This window comes from Tachysurus vachellii, chromosome 7, assembly GCF_030014155.1.
Source record: "Tachysurus vachellii isolate PV-2020 chromosome 7, HZAU_Pvac_v1, whole genome shotgun sequence".
NCBI lineage: Eukaryota > Metazoa > Chordata > Actinopteri > Siluriformes > Bagridae > Tachysurus > Tachysurus vachellii.
The window spans coordinates 17,919,881-17,942,049 of record NC_083466.1 but is presented as its reverse complement, the minus strand read 5'-3'; the positions used below and the strand labels follow the sequence as shown (position 1 = coordinate 17,942,049).

At 38.7% G+C, this 22,169-nt stretch overlaps 1 protein-coding gene across 1 annotated transcript; it reads right to left on the bottom strand.

The window, feature by feature from the left end:
- Nucleotides 1-3,073: 3,073 nt before the first annotated feature.
- Nucleotides 3,074-19,485, bottom strand: ntn5 (netrin 5). Its single transcript, XM_060874710.1, has 7 exons — nt 19,392-19,485; nt 9,781-11,189; nt 9,426-9,614; nt 8,077-8,226; nt 6,531-6,584; nt 6,148-6,228; nt 3,074-6,034 (listed from the first exon to the last, which is right to left on the bottom strand). The coding sequence occupies exons 2-7, from the start codon at nt 11,174-11,176 to the stop codon at nt 5,304-5,306; spliced, it is 2,601 nt and encodes an 866-aa protein (XP_060730693.1). The 5' UTR covers nt 11,177-11,189; nt 19,392-19,485; the 3' UTR covers nt 3,074-5,303.
- Between the last annotated feature and the right edge of the window lie 2,684 nt (nt 19,486-22,169).

Sequence of the window (22,169 nt, the reverse complement as noted above, 5' to 3'; positions counted from 1 at the left end):
CCATTTGCTGTATATTTGCCAGAATCTTTTTGATATTTTGATTATTTTTTGAAGCAAAAATTGAAGATATACAGAACAAATTCGGCAATGTCAAGTTGGTTGGCCAGAATCACCAGTTAAACCAATAATAAGACCAGCATTGCCCAGCTTAGACCAGCAACATTCAAGTATTTTTTCAACAAAAACTACCATCCATGTATGTTAATTGAAGATTGATAAATTAAATCTAAAAAGAGCTTTGTTTATAAAATATGTACATTTGCAGCATTTGTCAGATGTGCTTATGCAGGTTGATGTAATGAGGTTCTCTGTAATTTCAATCAAAAACCAAAACAAAATCTTCATGCTAGTAAAATAAGTCTCATATAATCAAGCCTTTTCGATCAAAAACCGAAAAAACACATATCAATATTTTTATACATAAAAGGTTTGAATTTAAAGTATTAACTAAATTCCACTTCTACAGTTGATCCACTAGGTGGGACAGTAAAGAAAGTAGATCTAGGGTTTATGGCAACTGTCCAACATATACACAACTGAGTCACCAATAATCTCTCCACCATCCCTACACAAATCTCCCCACACAATCCAAACAAATCAATCTGCTATGGTTTGACTTCAACAAGATCAAGCCGAGAATTGCATCTCAGCACACGCACATATACAGACACATGCATATGCACACACACCAGAATCTGTACTGATCCATCTCTGCTCATACAGCAGGGTGTAAACTTTCACCATGCACACACCACCTGCTTAAAGTAGGCTACCCGTTTTGTCTCTCTTCACTTGTGCCTTTGATCCATAATCCTAACTCTGGGGCAAAAAAACCTCTCCTGCTCTCAAAATTCCAAAAGCCCCAGACAGGGAAAAAAATATGCAAAGAAACAAGCTCCAAGCATGGACATGGTAACATGAATGTCAGACTTAAGTATGTGTCATAAATCAGCAGTTCTATGATTCTTATAACTAACTAAAGCACACAAGAGGGAATGGGAATGGAAAAAAAATGACTAAAGCTCCCTTAACTTGGCTTTATCATTTACAGGCTCTTGTAAACTCAGGAATAGAGATTAAATGTCAGTGGATAGATAATCCAGAGTGTAGCTTATAAAATCAATCCTGATTATTGTAGAAGAGAGGAAGAGTGATAGACAAAAATTGCCCCCAGACATGGTAATTATGTGCGAACTTTCAGTTCAGTATAACCTTCTAGCCATTTCCTAATACAATAAAATCCATATTTACTTAATAAAAATTCATTATGCAGAGACAAAGTGAAACTGGCAGACACACTGGTGTTGGTCTTTATGCTGAACATTCGTTTCTGTCAAGTTCCTGAGCAGCTACTGTGGTAAATATAGTATAAAAATTTTCCCACATATTTTTTTCCTAAACTTGATATTTCTGGGCCTATTAGTTGTTAACGTACTGGTTATTTTGAACACTGTGTTTGTGCTGTAAGACATGGGAAGCTACAGATGGCACTGCTTTTACTGGGGCCAGGTGGTGGTGGGGTCTCGTTGCTATGGATGCAGTACATTCATATGAAAGGTATTCATGCTTGGGATCAAGTGGATTGACCTCTTGCTCTCGGGTTAACAGAAGCCGCATGTGTATCTGGTTCCCCGAGCTAACGTGTGTGTCTGTGGATGAAGAAGAAGAGTGGTCGTCTGAGCATGAGTGTACGTGTTCAGAACATTGTGGGAAAGATTTAAGAGCATGTTGAAGTTTAACTTTTGGTCTCAGTGTTCAGTGAGTGAGTGAGTGAGTGAGTGAGTGAGTGAGTGAGTGAGAGAGAGAGAGAGAGAGAGAGAGAGAGAGAGAGAGAGAGAGAGAGAGAGAGAGAGAGAGAGAGAGTGAGTGAGTGAGTGAGTGAGTGAGTGAGTGAGAGAGAGAGAGAGAGAGAGAGAGAGAGAGAGAGAGGTCACATTGAACTTTGGCTCTAGAGGTTTTAAGTCCCATAAAAATTCATCTTGCTAGGCAGTAAACATGGAGCTCAGAACATGGTGTTTATCCCACACACACACCTCCCTATGTCTGTGGAAGTAGGTGTCAGTAATAAGGCATGCTCATCTGTCTGTAGCAACACACTCTTGCTTGTTCAAACACAGAAAACACACCATTGAAAGACCACACTTGATGATAGTCAAGTATATGTTTGGGGGCTCAGTTGGTGCAAAGTATGTGTTATTCGATACCCACAGTTGGCATATAGACAAAATAGTGAACATGGAGTAAAAGCATGCGTGTGTGTGAGTAATACTTGAGCAGACATTTTTCTGTAGTGTCAGGAGCAAAGAGCTTTAAGTTTATATTGCTAAGAAAACTTTATTATAAGCAGAATGAAGACAGGTGCTGCCTGAAGACAGATGGTCGTTCTTTTAAATGAAACACCCACCCTGATGTGAATCTTTATACTTAATACAAATGTATTCACTGGCATCCAAGATTTATATTGTAATGACACAAGTATTTTTTTTTTAGATTAAACATCATTCATTGGACATGTTGTTCTATTTTCACTCTGGTTAATAGTTTCCTACATTACTCAATACACAAAATCTGCTGACTGCTGAGAGTGAGCTAAGTGGGATTTAGCTCTCACTTAATGATGACAGAGTGATGCGGCAGTCTTGTAGTCTGTCCAGCATTCTCACCTCCATATATGTACACTCCCTTAAACAGGGTTCCAAGTTTCAAAAGATTCAACTTACAGTCTAAATTCGCCATCAACACTACTGTGCTTGTCATCTCGTAGCTTGCTAACAAGAAGAGCTGAGTCTCTGTAACTTTCAGTACAACATTTGCAGTCTCCACTACTCCTACAGTGGACGTCTCATTAATACAAAATACTGAATATCACTGGAAAACGCTGACTGAGGAAAGAAGATCCTGTTCTATTATTACTTTTTCAATATATTCACCTATTAAAAGCAAAGTAAAAGCTCGTGATTATTTTATCCATTTACATATGAATACATTTTCAATTCCACTTTATTTCCATGTTCTGTACAACCTTCCCTCATTATCCAAAGGAAACTCAGGAAACAAGGCCGATACGGTAATACGGTACTAACCCGTCACAGATTACAATCACACACACGATACAGATATAATCATGACAAATAGAAGAAATGTTCTGGGTGAAATGTTTCCTTTTTGTAACACCACATGTCAAATCATTCAGAACTGGTTTCATAAGTGAATTTTTTACCAAGAACAAACACGCTTTGTACGATTTTTCTCAAACTATGAAATAATCACTTGACATTGGGGTTTTGGGGGTTTTGTGAATTCTTTAATGAACCATTTTGAAATGTCCCTCATAGCTTCACATCGAAACGACAAGCCAGAAATTACTTTCAAGATTTTATAGATTATGATTTATTTATAATTTGTTTCTTGACACATTTCAGTTTATAATCTAAATTTATAATTGTTTGTGTGAGACCAAAGGAACTCCTTTTTTTAGAACTCCTTAATGCTTGGGTGTGCATCTACTTGTCTAAATAACAGCATTAATTTTGTCAGGTAAAGTCATCAAAGGTGTTTTAAGATAATTCCTTTATGTTTGGTGATTTTGCAGGCCAGACAAATCATCCCAGTTTTCCATCAGGCTTGTTGAACAAGTCATACACAGGCTTGGCCATACTGTATGTGCTGGAACAATGAGGTGTCAGTGTCAGTCTTCTTGGACATTAAGGACACAAGACAATCTCAGAGTCTTGGCAACTGATGAACAACAATCTGGTTGCTATTGACTGTGTATCTGACTAAGTTATTGTCTCTGGAGCTTGCTAAGATCAAAAGTATCAGTCGGCTACTCTTAGACACACAGCTTTTATTAGCATGCAAGTATAATAAGGACTAACAAACTGTTTCTATTAAGAGTTTACATTTATTTGGGGTCAGCTACAATAAATAATTTTAGTCTGGCACATTCAACCAGTATAGTGCATACCAGCTGAGTTATATAACTGGAAAGATTTCACAGTTAATAAGACATGAATTAGGTAGAAGTGTTTTAAAGTTGCTATTTATACTTTAGTAAATTTCTTTCACAGAACAGATATTTTAATCAAGCCCATACAACCACTTCTCCTATCTGAGTGTTCTTAACATCTAGCTAGTTTCGTTCCCCAAACTTCCTCTTACTATTTTTGACATGCTGCACACACATAAACTACTTTTGTCTATGTCAGAGTTGGTGCAATGTTCTGTCATTAATATTCATTTAAAAAAACAACTGGCCTGCCAGATGCAGCCACTCATTTTGGGTCTCTAGTAAGAAACAAGATATTTGGTGAGACATTGAACCAAAACACAAGAGCATTCTTGTGAATTTGAAGGGGTTGATTTGATTCCACATGGTGTGATGCTGTTACCACTCCAATGTTACATTGTGAATATCACAGAAATTTCCCAACAATAACAACTTTTTGTAATTAAAGATCAACACACACACACACACACACACACACACACACACACACACACACACATATATATATATATATATATATATATATATATATATATATATATATATGTATACAGTATATATAGAGGTGTTTTTTTTTTCAATTTAGTTACACTCTATTGAACGTTTGCAAAAGAAGTCAGTTCTTGTTTGCACTCATATTGTAGCATATCATTCTCTCACAAGCTTCCCTTTTTTCTCCCTCTCTTGAAGTTAATAAAAGCTTGTCGTGTTAGTGAGCACCCAGAAAGTACACAGTTCCCTTTGCTGACGATTGTCCCATGGCACAACAGCACAACACTGGAGACTCCTTCTATTAATGTTAAAGTATCCCTCCTTACTAACCCTCCTTTTTTTGTTAAATAACAGCTCTTTTTCAAAATTAGGTTTAGATTATGTGAAATGTCTGCAATACAAGTCTCTGTGCTGTGAAATGATAATGTTTCAGAATGAACACCTTAATATAAACCTGTTGTTTGAATTAAAGACGATACTTTATAATATACTTGTCAGAGCTGCTGTTATAGAAGATGAATGAACACCTTCTGATAAAACATGTTGAGTAATTCAATAGCACTTTGGTATAAAATTAAATATCATACCAAATCCTTTCCGTCTAACATATGCTTTAAAGCACAGGCAAATATCAACCCTGAATCTCTATGAACCGGCCGAATATCACTATATATTCATGCTAAACTAATCCTGTGTGTTAATGTGTCTTCCAGCTTTGGTGACTGGGGTAAGAGTGGTGTTTCTAGTAGAAAGCCGAACTAATGATTTCTTTGTGCAGTGTATAACTAACTCCATCATCTGTTTATTGTGCACCTTCGGTTTCTGGTGAGCTTTCTTCCTGCTGTCCATGTGTTATAGAACGCACTGGTAAAGTTGTAGGCAAACTGGTTGTGTGGAGATGCTGAGACTCATTAGACGGGCTAGTTTTTAATGTTGAATCAGATGGAGGATGATGTGCTTCCTGCAAAATATTCTGGGTCTTATCATTCTTGAATTTGTCTCTGTCATGATCAAACTGTCTTTGTCTGTCCTGTGTATGTGTGCTATCTTGATGTGTGTTGGGAGCAGTTTCTTCAGACTTTGTAGATATCTGATGGTATATATGCCGCCTCTCAGGCTGAAAGTTCTCAAGATGTGGTGGGATGTATTTCTCATGTGTGTGTAAAAGTGAGTGTGTCCGTGTTGTGGAGTTTGTGTGTTGATGGCACTTCCCCCTATTGTCCTGGCCACGAAATCCCCTTAGTTTGGGATTCCAGTGTTCTCGCCACTGTAGGGCCATGGTGGAGCGATCGGCAACCAGTCGTCTCTCTCCTGGGGCCCAGCCTCTCCTGTTTTCCTCTGCACCAATCAAGAGGAATGTCCTGCCCACTTGGAGGGTGGGGCAACCGCAGCTGACATCACGATCAGGAATCCAGAGGGTCTGGAGACCTCTTTTAACTTGAGACAATCCAAAACGGAAAACAGACTGCACCCACACTGAGAACTGCCACCATGGACCAGAGCGCTCCTTAGCCTTAACCTGAACCTTAAGCACTGAGAGAGAGAGAGAGAGAGAGAGAGAGATGATGATGATGATGATGATGATACTTGACGAAAAGTAGTTTTAGATTTATTTCATGTTTTATTTCCTGACTATGGACTCTTACCATAATCTTTGAGGCAGAATGTCTCTAAATTCATTTTTACTTTGGCTAGAGAAGGCTGGCAATAAGAGAGGCACTCCGCAGCTGATACAAGTGGATGAAAAACAGACAGAGAAAGATGGTGTGAAAGACTCATATATACTATACAAGACACACACACACACACACACACACACACACACACACACACACACACACACACACACACACAATCCACAAGGTGGCAGCAGTTAACAATGAATGAATCTTCAGCAACTAACGTCAACAGAACAAAAAAAAGGTTTCACAAAATGATATATTGGTATTATCCTTCAAATAGTTCAAACAATCCTTGGTTTTGCAAAGTGATTATGTAGCATTTCAAAAACAAACAGAATATAGCTCACCTATGCTATATTGGGGCTGGTAAACTGGGGTTGGTGGAACAGCTTCTGGGATGCCTGGTGACAGAGAGAGGCTCATTATAGCAAGCACTGACAAGTTTATTTGTGTGCCTTTGATTTAGTCTTTGAGCTTTTTTGCACCTCGCTGGTGTGTGTGAGCTCTCTAATCCCAGTGGTGGCTCATTAGTGCATACTGATCATGCATCTGCATGTGTCTGTGTCTTTACACAGATGCCAGAATTCGGATGTGTGCATGCTTTTTCTCTATATATTTCTCTCTATCTCTTGCTCTCCCACTCAATCTCAGACACACTAATACACTTTAGCCATGAAAGGCCTGCAGCTCTGGGCCAACCATATATTATCACTGGGTCTTGTCCGTTTGCCCATAGCTCTGACACAACTGGGACAGTGACATCTTATCCCTCACCTCGGCCCCTCGTACTATAACCTCCTCTAGTTGCTTGTACATCACCATGGGTTTTATACCCAACAGACTATGTACATGCAGTCAGTTAAGATATATAGCTACAGTACTATATACTTCATTTACTGATGACTCTTACACAAACAGCGGCTTTACACCAACGAGTCACAATAAGAGCCTTGCAAAAAAAACTGCACACATTGATTTATTATTCTTTGTGCCATAAATGTTCTGCACGCTTAAGGACAACTGCTGGAATGCAAGATAAAGACCCCCCACCATTTTGCCAGCGTCACGCTAATAATACAGCTCAGGTCAGTTTCCGAGTGTGGAACGATGAGGACATTTCCTGTTCTGTATTAAGTGGCAAATGTTTCATTGGTGCTGGCCTTAGCTAGGTTTTAAACTGTGGACTGAGAGAAGATCTCTGGTTATAAATAACCTAGCCAGACCCTGCCCAGTAAAACAACAAACAAGCTTGTCTTTCACTGAGCCCTTACTAGTGAAGAATTATGTGCCTGCCAGCCCAGGAGGGACACTGGCTGCTTGCCTGAGTGCTGTAACAGGTGCCTTCTGTATGTGTCACCTGAGTGGAGATTTAAAAGTGTCGCCGCATCCACTGCTTAGATTTACAGAGAGATGCATGCAGATTATCACTCTCTGAGCCAACATTAGCAAGAATAAAGGGTCTGTAAATCCAGCAAAGGCTCACTACCAGGTGAATAAGAGTTCAGGCATACTAACAAAAGCCAGAGAAGGTTTAGAGCCTTGTCTGGAATCACAGTTAATCACAGGAACAAGAGGAAACGTGTTGGGATTCCTTTTATATTCCACATCAGTAAATGAAAGGGTAAGACAGTATATTGATTGATTCTCTGCCCAATAAGCAAATTAAATAATTCATTTTAATTAGGCCAAGAGCAGTCAATGTCAACATATAAGTTACAAGTCATTTGAAAGAGGAGTGTATGGCGGGAACAATCATGCCAGCAATCAACTTGATAAAACTCTATTATGTCCCTTAAATGTGGTCTTTTCAGTCTATGATATAGATTCTCTTCTATTTGTTTGGCATAGTCTTGTGTTAAAATATAGCATATGGGTTTGATTTGTGGCACTTACGAATGCAGGGCCGGAGGGGTGAGTGGCCGTGTTTGTATCCTGGGGCACAGCGGTTACATCTTTGTCCTGTAACTCCCTCTCTGCAGAGACATTGGCCCGTGGACTGATTACACCATAGGCCCACTGCGCCTAGAGGATGGCACTGACACGCTGGAGTAATGAAGAGAAAAAGAGTAAAAGAGAGAGACAAGAAAAGAAAAGAGGTTAGAAAAAAACATCATAATATTGTGGGGAAAAATAAAAACATTCACAAGCATTTTTATTCCATTGGAGATATTATGTGAGTTTGTAAGTGTGACCTACATTTTACAATATGATGTTTTTCCACATTTTCTAAGAAACGAGTTCAGGAGGAAGTCATATGAATGTGGGAGATTGATAAAAAAGAAATAATGTAAAATAAACCCTCCTAAAGGCAGCAGAAATAAAAGTGGCTATAAAAACAGCAGACGTATACAAGCAGCTCCATCAGCCTGCACTCATTCAAACAAACTGCCTCGAAAAATGGAGTGTTTTCAATAATCAGGCCAGGCTCAAGAGTACAACAATGTAAATCAATCCAGTTTATCAGATCTGAAGATCTAAAAGATTTAGGTCAAATTACAAAAAAGAATATGTGACAGTGCTTTAGATGAAGCATACAACCCTTCGATTAATTTTTTATCCACTTGAGTGAACCAATCGGGGCATGATATACAGTATATGGGATGTTTACACACAAAGGCCGCCCACAGTGTGAAGTTATATTAGGACTGAAAGCTTCTATAAGCATGCCACGAACATGAGAGCAAAGGCCAAATGTCAGAGCACATTCCAACAGTCAAAGTGTAGTCATAACATAGACAAAAATCTCCCATTCATTCTTTCTCATATACACAAAAGTTTGAACTTCAGGTGATGCACTGCCACGATCTGTACTAGTTAACTGCTCCAAATATCAGTATCTGTAGCTGTATTCAAACTTAAACCCAAAGTGGGTATGGCCTAAACTGATTAGTGCTCCAAATATTTACATCTGTCTATACATTAAGCAGGTGAAAAATATAAAGAGCTCTCATTAGAATATTTATCCCGAACATGCAGGCAAAACAAAAAATAGCTTAATTCACACCACAGTGACTCTGACCAGGCAGTCTGTAAGATGACTAACTGTATAACTCTAAAATGCATCGTGGTGTTTTCATGACCTGGTGTTTTGGCCCTGTGAGCTTCTTCATATGTATTTGTATTCAGATACATACATCATTTATATGATGACAATCATTTAGTCTTAATATAGCTTTTTATGGGCATGTGTACACACACACACACACACACACACACACACACACACACACACACACACTGACGTTGACAGGCCTTGCGATGGTTGAGGGACTTGCTGTGGTCACGTGTGTATCCATTCTGACACAACTGACAGTGGCGTCCAGTTGTATGGTGTCTGCACTTCAAACACACTCCTCCGCTGACCCGGCCAGATTGCTGGAACAGCGTCATACTGAACCTACACTTATTGGAGTGGCCATTACACTGACATGCTGAGAGAAAGAGGGAAGGAGAGAGGAGGGTCATGGGTAAAGGAATTATTATGTAATATATTGCATATTTCAGAGTTTCTTAAATAGCTTATTAGTTATTGAGCAATAAACCAACATGAGATCATGGAAGACAAAAATATAGACACACACAGCAATCATAACTCACGGACGCACGGGTGTGGCTGGGAGGGTGTGGCGCGTTGCCATGGCCGATCATAATAAAACGGCTCACAGACATCGCAGTCTGGTCCAGCTGTGTGATGTTCACATTGACATACTGCATGACCTTTGTCATCACGACGACAACGAGATGCATGGCCATTACATTTGCACCTGCCGCCCACCTGGATATCAGAGAGAGCAAGAGGAAGTGTGGGCGGGGTTGAGAGAGCAGATGGTGTGCGGTGATTGAGAACTTTATTTCTTAATCTGGAGCGAGATCTTTCACGAGATCTTTTTCTTTCTCCTGCATTGTTTCGCCGTTTCCTCAACTCCTTCCTCTTAGAGCTTTGGCCCTGCTTTTCTATCATCCAATCACACACAGCATCCTGGCATGGCTTCCACTGAGGTGTCTCTTTCTTATGGCCTCGTCCTTTTGCTCTGCCTTCTTGAGTCTCAGTTTGTTTGCGGGTCACATTGTGTCCAGTTTCTTGGGAGGAATTCTTGTTGCGATTTCTTCTTGATATTTTTTCTAGCTTTTCCTCTTTCCTGTGTCTCCTTACTTCAGTACTTTTAATCCATTCATTCTCTGTTCTTTGTTTTTCATTTTGAGTCACTTCATCAAAAGATCTCACTGGCCATTTAAGAACCTCACCGACTTCATCTGGCTTCTTGTCTTGCTTGACTAATTTTCCCTGTAATTGATGAAATACTATCCTGATATCAGTGGCAGTCACCCAGTCCTGGAGGCCTGGACTGTATTCGAAATCAGAGGAGGAAGGACGTCCATCTAGAGTGGAAAAAGCCAGAACAACCCCACCACGGTGTTTCTGCAAGGGCCTTGGATCCGAGCACAGACTCTCAGTCTCCTGGTGTCTGCTATGAGCGATAGACTGAGCGGGAAGGCCGAATCTCCCCATGCAGTCGCTGGAGTAGTACTGCAGGGGACGCCAGCTACGACCGTAGTCCATTGACTTTAGAATAGAAATGGAGAAAGGATCAGTGGGCTCCACCTGCTGGCAGAATTGTAAGCTGATGTACGTGACCTCAAAACGTCTGCCTAACGGAACGGTAAAGGTCCAGTTCCTGGTGACTGAACCTTCTGAAGCTTTCCAGCAGGTCAGATTATGGGGATTATGGAGGTCAGTCAGTGTGCTGATGTTTCTCTCAGCTCCTTGATGCAGGTCTTCAGCCTGTACAGGCACACCGTAGGCAGCGTTAATAAAATCGGATAGGCAGTGGCGTGCACGCCCATCCAGATGGTAGCAGGGGTCATGTGGTGAGCTCCAGCGAAGGGGGGATTGAGAAAGAGAAGGGGAGAGAAATGAGTGAGGGAAGAAGCTGAGAAAGACGGAGAATAGAAAAGAAAGGGCTGGGGAGGGAGGGGAGTGATACTGGAGCATGATGTCATCAGGCCTACAACAGAGAAAGCAACAGGAGAAAGAAGGTATTTCTTTAATAACAAACAGGTCAGATCATAACAGGAAAGGATTATAAAGGATTTATTTGACACAAGTATAAAACCTCAAGTGTGAGCGCATAATGACACATTTCTCCACCTGCACCATCTGTGCCCCAATTGAAAACATCCCCATTCATGGCACAGAATAGATGTTGACGGTTTTACAGGAAACACTAACCAACCAATCAGAGGCCAGTGTCTCAGTGGGGGGGCATCTTGAATTTTCTTCTGCACTGTGGGTTCTAGCTTGATGCAGCCTTTTAAAACATATCAGACTTGACATCTCAGAAGAAAAATCCCATGAAAAACGAATGAGGGCGAGAGAATGTGTGAGGCATGAAGGCAGTTTCTGTGAGAAATGTCAAAAAGCACAGGGAACAGCTGTCTTACAAGCCCAAACCCTGCACCATTCATCAAATTTATTGTCTCTTTCCCATTCCTAATCCAAACCTGGGGGTACAGAGAGTAAAAGATTGACTAAAGAGTGAAAGCTTGAGTGGGGAAGTAAGGACTAGGCTGAGTTTTAATAGTTTAGAGAAATAGGAGCTGTAGAAAGATAGCAAGAAGGAAAGAGAGTGCAAAAGCAATAAATATAAGTGACACTTATGAATGCAGGATACAGAGGCAATGAAATGGTCTGGCATTTGTTTAACTTACTACAACCAGAACATGGAGTTCTAGTAATAGTTTAGTATTCTGATATCACAAATTACATCTTTCTCTGTATATGATGAATTTTGGAAAGCATGCAGTGGACATATTTTGGTGTCACGTTCTCAAGATATTGTGGTTATATCACCATGCCTTATTAAAATGTTTTGCAATGCCTGTCAAAAAGGAAATGTAAAAGGCAATGACCACACGAAACTTGGACAGCTGGCTTCGGGGAGCAAGGGAAGAAGAGGGGAAATGGAGATTAAATGAAAAAACTGAGTGGCAGATTTAGTGAGACTACAGTATGTGAAAAGGCACGCAAGACTTACTGCACCACGTCTTAAAGTAGAACATGGTGCAGCTCTCTTCTCCGTGGCTACGTGCAAACAAGTCTCTGTCTCCTGCTTAACACAGAATTCCTTGCTTTTCATTTATTTAGTACTTGTCACCTGCAGGCATGACATATAGTGAAGCCAATTTTCCCATAACAGTTTGATATAGTAGTTTAAGATATGCAGACATGCCAAAAGACAATCTCACATACCACAGTCATAACAAACCTCTACTTGTTTGGCTGCTTTACACTTAACCCTTCTACAACTGATCAATTTTATTCATTCGGATGAACACACACACATCCAAGAATAGTAAATAATTTCAAGTAAATAATGCATTGTGTAAGATCCTGCTCGCGCTAAACTTTACGATTGCCTGTAAAACAGAAAGCAGAGGAAATATATTTTAGAATTTAAAGAAATACTAATTTAGCTAATTTATAACATTATACATTTGTTTTGTTAACTTGTGTGTATTAAGAACATAAGTAATATGTAATTTAAAGGTGACACCAACATCTTTAGAATATAATTATATGTGTAGTAATTTCCATATACTAGGTAATGCCAATATAACTTTTTTATTCAAATAATAATTAATTATAGATATTTTATAATCATCTGCAGATCCATTCAGCATCCCGAACATATCCCAGCATTCCAAAAAGGGATTTTCTTTTATTAAAAATAATTTCAAATATATTTAATAAGGAAAGGAGCATGTACAGTATGCATGCCTCCCTTTTGATCAAAAAACCTGATACTGTAATACCTGCTTTTGTGAAAGTCCCAGGTTTGCTTTTGTCTTTGAACTACTGGCAAAGATTCTCAGAAAGTTTATATATGATCTTTGATTGGCTGTAAATGTCCAGATGCAGTTTTTATCAAGCAAAATTAGCTAAAATTATCTTGTAAAGTTGAAAATGAGATCTCGATTCAGTCATTCAGCTGTAAGTGTTTCCTTATTTTGGAGCATGTTTTGGAAGCACTTCCACAAAGTTATGCTAATTTCTCTCTTTTTTTTCTCGCTTTATCACCTGCTCCTATCGTTCTGGGACTATTCCTCAACTGCGTTAATGTCCTAACAAGCGTGTGACACTGACAACAGAGTCAGCAGGCCTGTGTAAATGGGCCCAGTTGGAGAGAGAGCGAGAGAGAGAGAGAGAGAGAGAGAGAGAGAGAGAGAGAGAGAGAGAGAGAGAGAGAGAGAGAGAGAGAGAGAATTTGTGTGCGTGTATGGTGTGTGAGAGTGAGAGAGACAGAATAGAGATTTTGTGTGTGTGTGTGTGTGTGTGTGTGTGTGTGTGTGTGTGTGTGTGTATCTGTGTGTGTGTGTGTATGTCTGTATGTGTGTGTGTGCATGCGTGTGTGCATGTGTGTGTGTGTGTTTGTGTGTGTGTATGTCTGTGTATGTCTGTGTGTGTGTGCGTGCGTGCGTGTGTGTGTGTGTGTGTGTGTGTGTGTCTGTGAGAGAGAGAGAGAGAGAGAGAGAGAGAGAGAGAGAGAGAGAGAGAGAATTTGTGTGTGTGTATGTATGTATAGTGTGTGTGAGAGTGAGAGAGACAGAATAGAGATTGTGTGTGTGTGTGTGTGTGTGTATGTCTGTATGTGTGTGTGCGTGCGTACGTGCATGTGTGTGTGTGTGTGAGAGAGAGAGAGAGAGAGAGAGAGAGAGAGTGAGAAAGAGAGAGAGAAAAGTTTTGTGCGTGTATGAATGTGTGAGTGTGTGTGTGAGAGAGAGAGAGAGAGAAAAATAGGGTTGCCTATTCTTGAACGCTGTCATCTTTACCCCAGTACTGTCAGCAATCAATGTCAGAATCAACATTACAATAAATGTAACCATAGGAAAAGCTCCAGAGTATTAGCTGTACCTTGTCAGTCATTAAATCTGATTTTTGGCAAGCAATACATTTGTAAAGCATTTGTAACTCAGACACCTTTAAAACAAAGGTCTTAAACTAAAACTGCTAACAACTCAAGGTAAGCAACTAACAAAGGGTAAGTAAAGGGTAAGTAAAATTATAAAAATGGAAGTCTAAACCATCCCTTTTCTAATGATTCTAGCCTTGTAGCTAGACTCTGGTCCTATCAGCTGCCTTTTAGCTAAACAATTTGCATTCATGTACGTTTTGAATAAACAGCAAGAGAGACTCCAACAGCTGAACTACTGTCATTTTTTTCAACACTATGTTAACATAAGTTGCAGAAATGTTGCTTGAAAAGGATAAACACGTCAGTCTGGCATCATTGCCCATCTGCATGTGTGGTGCAGCAACCCGGCCAAATGAAAACACACCACACCGCTGTCACAAACTCATCGGTCTTTAATTGACCGTCTGATTAATTAGCTCTCGGATATCTTAGTGGTGTCTTTAAATCAGCAGCCTGATGAGTAAATGGTAAGTTAGGAAAGAAAGTGAGAAGGGACATGTCAGCTATTCACGGCTTGGTGTACATGTCTGACATAATAAGAGGGTGAACGTGTACTTGGATCTATTCGATTGCTGATTGATTGATGAAATACTGTTTATTTGTCTCAGTGGACTATTTAGATTTGTTGTCATCTAGCAGTGTGAATTTGGACTTCCCAGCACTCCCTAAAGACCATATACACACTGTTTTAGTAGACCAGTCTTGCCTGATGGCCATTCCAGCAGTGCGGATGTGGTTTCAACAATTTATCCTTCACTTTCCATAAATTCACACTCTGTGCGACACAGGAGAAAGATACCCGAGACACTTCGACTGAAGCTGACTTTGAAGAGGAGAGGGGCTTTTTCTGTAGCCTGAGAGCTACGATGTGTTATCACGACGTCAAGGAGAAATTGGCCAAAATACTTTTGTTTATCTTAAGACATAAATAAAAGTCTCATGTCAGGCCACACAACTTAAGCCTAAAATGAACCCCATAAACGAAGGCATGTTTGTATACTATGGTGCCACAAACTATGTTTAGATTTTTAATAGCTTGTGGTGCTATTTCCTTAATTTTGAACTCGGTTCGATTTGCAGTTATTTATTGCAGTGCAATCTGTTTAATCTGCAACACTATATAATCTGGTTAATTTATTTGTCTAAACATACATCTTTTTTTTTTGTTTTCTAAGCTTAGTAGTCTATCCTGATAAAAAGGAGCACATTTTCGCCAGAGGCTTATAGGCATAACTTCAAGAGTTTAAAGACCACTTTATAGAATAGTTAAAGATGGTTACATAGTTACAGACCACTAACGAGCTCCATTCAAGCCCACATATGCTATTTTATTCATTTACAAGATTGAGGTCCCGCACAAGTCCCTCTCCTGCCCAATCTCCCTATAATCGATTTTACACACGGTTTGGCTGAACTCGAAGAGACCTGGATACCTGTCAATTTCCGTGCACTCTGCTGTTCTTTTAATGCTAAATGGGAGCTCTTGCTGCCTGACAGTTTGCTGAGCCCTGGATCTGTTGTACAGCTTTAACACAGCTCGTCATGGAGCCTCTCAGCTGATCCGCAGTGCTGGCAGAAGGGTGCAGGGACAGAGAGGGAATTACAACACACACATGGAAGCTTCAAATTGGATGATGGATTTGAAAACAATACCCTGGTATAAATATATTGCTGCAAGTTGTTTTCTTTTTAACAGAAAAATACAAGCACGAATGGAGAAAAGAGGTGAATTTAACCAGCAAGACATTTACTGAGTCAGGATTTTTTTTATGTATGTTTACATATAATGTTACATAATGTTAATATATTAATGTTTAATATATTTATTGTTTTAACTGAACTATTGGTCCAACTCTTTAAATATCTTCAGTATCATTTTTAAATGTATAATATTCTCTAATAAATTTGAATACCCTATATAATACTCTATATAATATTCCCATTTAGTGCTCCCTGGCGTCCCTGTTCCTAATTTGCCCATCTTTGCCCATTCTCTATATCTGTATATCTGTTAAAACTGTACCAGATGTCATAGAAAGTTTTCTTTAAATCATATTTGGAGATCTGGAGATTTGATTTAAAGATCTGAATTAAGATCAGATTTTTTTCCAAAAAGAAAACAAAATCTGTTTTCTATGTTTTATATTATTGTTTGGAATTAAAGGGTGCACCCACATTTCATTTTTAATTCTTTAAAGGTTTTATACACTGTAAGAATGTTATAAAATGTAAAATGAAGTTGCTTTTATTTTTTTAAATATCTTTTCACCCGCTCAGGGCGATGCATACGGTTGTACTTATTTGTAAATATCTTTGTGCCGCTAAGATCATTCACATACCATTTTTATGTGGCTGAGTGTGCAAGCCCAATGATCCAAATTAACATCTCATAAAACCTCTTTAAAGTTTTAATATGACGGGAAAAGATGTAATTATGTCACCTGTAGTAAACTAAGGAAGGTCACTAGACATTACAGTCTCTATATAGAAATATATTTAAAAGAGCCAACACCTTCTGTAATGAAACATAAACACACATTGCTGCCAGCACCTCTGATAGTTTTAGTTGTCTTTGGAAAGTGTAAACTCTAGAGGACCTTGGGGTCCAACCACAGCAGCCACTTTGTGCATCAGGTGCATTAATCTAATTTTAGAGAAGCAGTGACCTGACAGGCCTCAGAAAATGGATTATTGCCGCTCGTATCTTTAGCTGGAGCCTCCCGTCTATCATACAGACACACACTCCGCCTATGGCTTCAATGGGTCCTAATAAATAGTACAATGGTGTGCATTAAGGACGTTGATATACTGTTCAAATAGCACCGCAAATCCAAGTTTTTTGTTAAGTTTGAATGTGAAAAATGTCGATTGTAATTAAGCCCTCCTTTCACCACTTCTCATATGAGCCAAAACCTCATAGAGGATCCAGACTTGCTCCATGAAGTAATGTTCTTAATAGGCATGTCCAGACATGAGACTCATAAATCTATAACCTGCAAATAGATGCTCGTGCCTCCTTGCAAGTCCTAATTCAGACAAACCCTCAACCTTCATCTGCTGTAAGCAAATATTTTATTCTCAATCCGCATATGCCATCGATATACTGAGTTATACTGTTCATAAGTTTAACCAAACAAAGACCAGGTTCAAGTTTGAAGGAGAAACCATATGGAAGAGAGAGAGAGGATCATACACTCTCCCACGCTAGATTAGGCACCCTGGCATTGAAAGTTCCTTGGGAGTTTTCACTCCACTGTCAGTGTTGAAAAACTGAAAAACAGATGCACATGAAATCGCCCTAGAGCTTCCTTCACAAATGCCAAGGACAACATTTCCACAGTGAAATCAGCCCGAGCTGTCAGACCTGCACATCGGTTCCACCTCATTTAAGCTTAAAGGCACATGTGTTAGTTACGATCTTAAATGTTAATAACACTCAGAAGAGGGTTGTGTGGACATTTTTCCAAGAAGCATCATTAACTTTGAAATCACACCCATGAATGCTCATCCGCCTACTAGAACATAATCAATAAAATCCGTCCAAACCATGTCTTCAGACACTTACAGCAATTTCTTTCCATTTTTTAATCGTTGATATTGCTCTGGGATTTGAATTAGCTGTAACTCTGGTCAATCATTATAATGATGATTTAATGAAAAACTCGGCTTTATGGCTATATAATCACAACCAGTCGGATGTATCAGGTGACCCGACATGTGGAAAGCAAACGGAAATTGCGTTTTTAATAAGAAAATCAGCCCCTTGCAGCTGGCCACCTACACAGGCCACAGGTCGCCAAAGACTGCTTTTTGTCTTGTGTTTTTGTGTTTTGTCTCATAGTTTTAAAGTGAGGCACCATCACAGTTAATCAGTTTATATAAACAATCCCCACATGGTGTCCAAACCAAACATCATTAATCTGATGGAACAAGGAATTATTTGAGGTCAGTTTTTTTCCTGAAAAGAAATTCTAAATAGTTCCAAACAACTATTTGATAATTAGGGCAATAACTCAAACTGAGAATATAATTAGCTTTCTGATGAAGAAAGCATGTAAACAACCTTGATGTTATTTTACAGATCGGTATTTAATTAACTCGTGTGCTTCCTATTTAAAACCTATAAGGATTAAAATTACGGCTTCACTCTGTGTGTTACTGAGTGCTTTATTTAACCAAAATAATACAAGCCACATGCAACTAATTTGCTCGTTCAGCACAAATAAACGCGTTAATAAACGTTATAGCAAAAAGAAGCGAAATCATCACAACCTTCAGATCTGGGGACAAAACAATTAGGACTAATTCTCGTAACATAAATTATAATGAATCACATCTAACTTTATTAGCCATATCTCAAGCTCTTTTAATTACTGTATATTAAATTATACGTTTAATATTATACGTTATATAATATTATAATTATACGTTTACTGATTTAACAACGTGAACGTAATAAAAACAAGGCCTTGTTGCCTCGATTTTTTCATCATCATCATCATCAACATCATCATCAACAACAACAACATTATTATCAACAAAAACGGCAACAACAATAAAATAATACAAATAAAATAATAATAATAATAATAATAATAATAATAATAATAATAATAATAGTAATAAAAAGAAGAAGGAAAAGAAGAGGAAGAAGAAAAAGGTGAAAAAGAAGAAGAAGAAGAAGAAGCTGAATAATAAGAATAATAATAATAAGAAATAATAATAATAATAATAATAATAATTATTATTATTATTATTATTATTATTATTATTAGTGTTGCTGCTGTTGTTATTTTCGATTATATTAGGGTTGGCCTCGAAAAGCTCTCTGAACAATTCTTAGATCTATTGACAAATTCTCTTAATTATTAATACTTTAATCTCTTAAAAATGAAAGGAAATCGAGATAATAAAAAAAACAGAAATTAAGAAAATATTTATTTAAAGCTAAATTTGTTTAAATAGATCAATATGATTATATTAATATCCTAGATTTAAATAAAGGTTTATGTTTAATCCGATTATTCTTCAGTACTTCAGACCACCGGAATTATATATATATACACACACACAATTAAATCTGTTCTCAAAGTTAAATTCACTTCAGGAGGACACTTCTTCACCGTGTATCGGCTGGTCAATAGGCACTTATATATTTAAAGCCTCTACATAAATAAGATACAATGGTTTTTGATTAAGAGAAATAACAGAAACAGTCAAAATAGTGACTCCTACCATGTGCCGCGCTGCCGGTTTGCCTGCGTCTCATAGAGTCTTTGATCAATAATGCAACAGCAAGCAACGCGCGCGGCGAACCCATTACTGTCCACGTGACGTCACACACACACACACACACACACACACACACACACACACACACACACACACACACACACACACACACACAGCGCTTTGCTAACGCTGTATTTGCAGGCGCGCGTTTTAAACAGGTGGAAGCGAAACCCACAAAAAGGCGAAAAGACGTGCGCAATTTTACGCACCGTATTTCCCACATAGGATCATTTGCGCTTCGCCCAAAGCTATTTTGCGGGTTTAGGTTAAGGTTAAAGGCACACCAGCATGATATTGAAGAGACAGGCGCGTGGTCATTAATTCTGGTGTCAGTTAAACGCACACATGAACACTTGAGAAAACAGCACAATCCCTGGAGTAAGTTAGCTGACATGATTGAAGCTCATACAAGAAAGAGAGAGAGAGAGAGAGAGAGAGAGAGAGAGAGAGATGCGAAGGAAAAGAAACAAATGAACTGAGAGAGAAGAGATGAAGCCACTTTCCCAGAGCAGTCTCATAAAGCTGATTGATGACTTCCATTGAGGACTGTTTCCCAGGTGTGTGTGTGGGTCTAATGCACCAGAGCAGTACAGTTTAGTCTTTGATATCCTTGGACAAAAGACAAGTATAATATCTGTGCCGTATTTGCAGGATGATTGTGCATCACATGAATCTGTTACTAAGCTAGAGCTAGGTTCAACAAGGTAGAGCTTTAAGCCATAGTGTGCGAAATGCAGCATGTAGGAATATGGTGCACTGTGTGATGGAGAAGAGGAGCAGGAGGAGACCCAAACACTGAGTCTAACAGAGCATCTGGAAGACCATGAAAGTGCTAATGAAGTGAAGGTGAAAGCTACTGTGGTCACCGTGTCACTAAATCCCAGATGTTTAAGGCAAGTATGGCAACATTCTTGGATCATGTTTGTGATCTAGACAAAAAACTGTAGTAAAAGCTTTGCCGTCAGATATCAATGTGCTGAAACAGGTTCTCCTATGGGTACAATTTGTTGGTATGTCTCTAAAATAGCTTGTGCATATTTTTAACAGTGGGAGGAACGAACAGATCATAAAAATCCAAGGGTCTGGGTTTCAATTAATATCATAAGATCATTATAACACCACCTCCATACTAACCTACAAATCTTATTGCATCCCTTCGCCTTTTGTGATGTCCATTATTTAGCTATGTTTTGGTTTTAAAAATTATTCATGCCCTAACAAGATAAATATCTAATCAGATATGCGTGTTTCGAAACAAGCAATGTAGTGAGAGCCTAATTTTTCTTTTACGGCAAATGACAATGTGAAGCCATGTTAGGCAGCTGCTGATTGGAGTGGCACTGTGAAGCATGTTAGTATTAATTACATGGATACGTTCTCACAACATTTGAGACCATTCAGTGAAAGTATGCAACATGTGAAGGGAAATTCCACAGTATTGATATCAAAACAAATCCATGCCTAGACAAAGAAAACATTATCTAAGAGCAATTACCTTGGTATTCAGTCCTAACTCCAATTTAAAGTCATCCAAGAGACCATACAAACACATAGCATGCCCAAATGAGAGTCTATCAGTATAGACAGATTAATAGAATGAAGAAAAGCACAAACACTGGAAAACTAATGAGAGGCTTTTTTTTTTTTTTTTTTTTTTTTTAACAAGAGCTTGTAGCTTGCCCTCTAGTGTTATTTTTTTTGCAGAAGACAGACAAAACAATGTCCCAGTGTTTTGAATTGCATTTCACAGTACATTCTCTTCTGAAGACAAACTTGTGCAGAAAGGCAGTATTCATACTGACTCACAGAAGATCTCATCATTGCAGCATGTCATAGCCTACTCTAGATGGTATGGCTTTTCATCATCATACACAATCTGAGTGGGTGGCAGATATATGTAAAACATGCATATTCTTGTGGAATTGTGTGTTCTTGCAGGTTAATCAAGTCAGCTGTAGCACTTCTAAATAAAGATTCCTTGCAAATTAAAACCACACCTAATCTCATGTGGAAGTTAAGGTCTGTAATTAAGTGAGTAGTAAATCACTGAAGTGGACAGATGATCCAGTGTAATTTGTCAAAAAAGGGAAGCCTGACTTAATTGCTGATGAATGTCATATGCTTGGTGTGCAGTTACCCTGGAAATTGTAGTCATTTTAGGAAACTTTTAGTCTGGTCTCGTACACTGGGATACTCACCAGAAGACAGTTGCTGCAACAAAGGCATATATTTTATTTCATATATTTTTATCTGTTTGATGTAATGCTATTTTTCTCTGTCTACAATAAAGACCCAACAACTGTACCCTCTTGTTGGGTCTCTATTGGTCCACGATACTGTATTCAAGTTCTGTCCAAAGGCGCCAGTAATCATACAGAAGCAAATTCATTATAGTACCCTGACAGATGCCATAAGAAACTGAAATAATGACTTAATCTGTATCATTTTATTGGAAAACACATTGCATTCTGGCACAGTCTTAACTTTTATAAGTAAGACTCATTTATTCCTCAATAACCGCTTTATCCTGGCCAGGATTGTAGTGGATCCACAGTATATCCAATGATCACTGAGTATGAGGTGAGAATACATCCTTTTCAGTGTGTATGCAGTGTCAATTTGTAGTAGGCAATCCACCAAACAGCATGTTTTTTGGTGTTCAGGAAAACAGTGAGCCTGGATGAAATCCACACAGATTCAGGAAGAACATGTGAAATCCCA

Coding starts and splice junctions, on each gene's coding strand:
- ntn5 (XM_060874710.1), bottom strand. CDS start 11,176: ATGCTCCAGTATCACTCCCCTCCCTCCCCAGCCCTTTCTTTTCTATTC. Junction 8,227..9,425: donor CCATCGCAAGGCCTGTCAAC/GTCAGTGTGTGT, acceptor TCATTACTCCAG/CGTGTCAGTGCCATCCTCTA. Junction 6,585..8,076: donor ACCCCTCCGGCCCTGCATTC/GTAAGTGCCACA, acceptor CTCTGTCACCAG/GCATCCCAGAAGCTGTTCCA.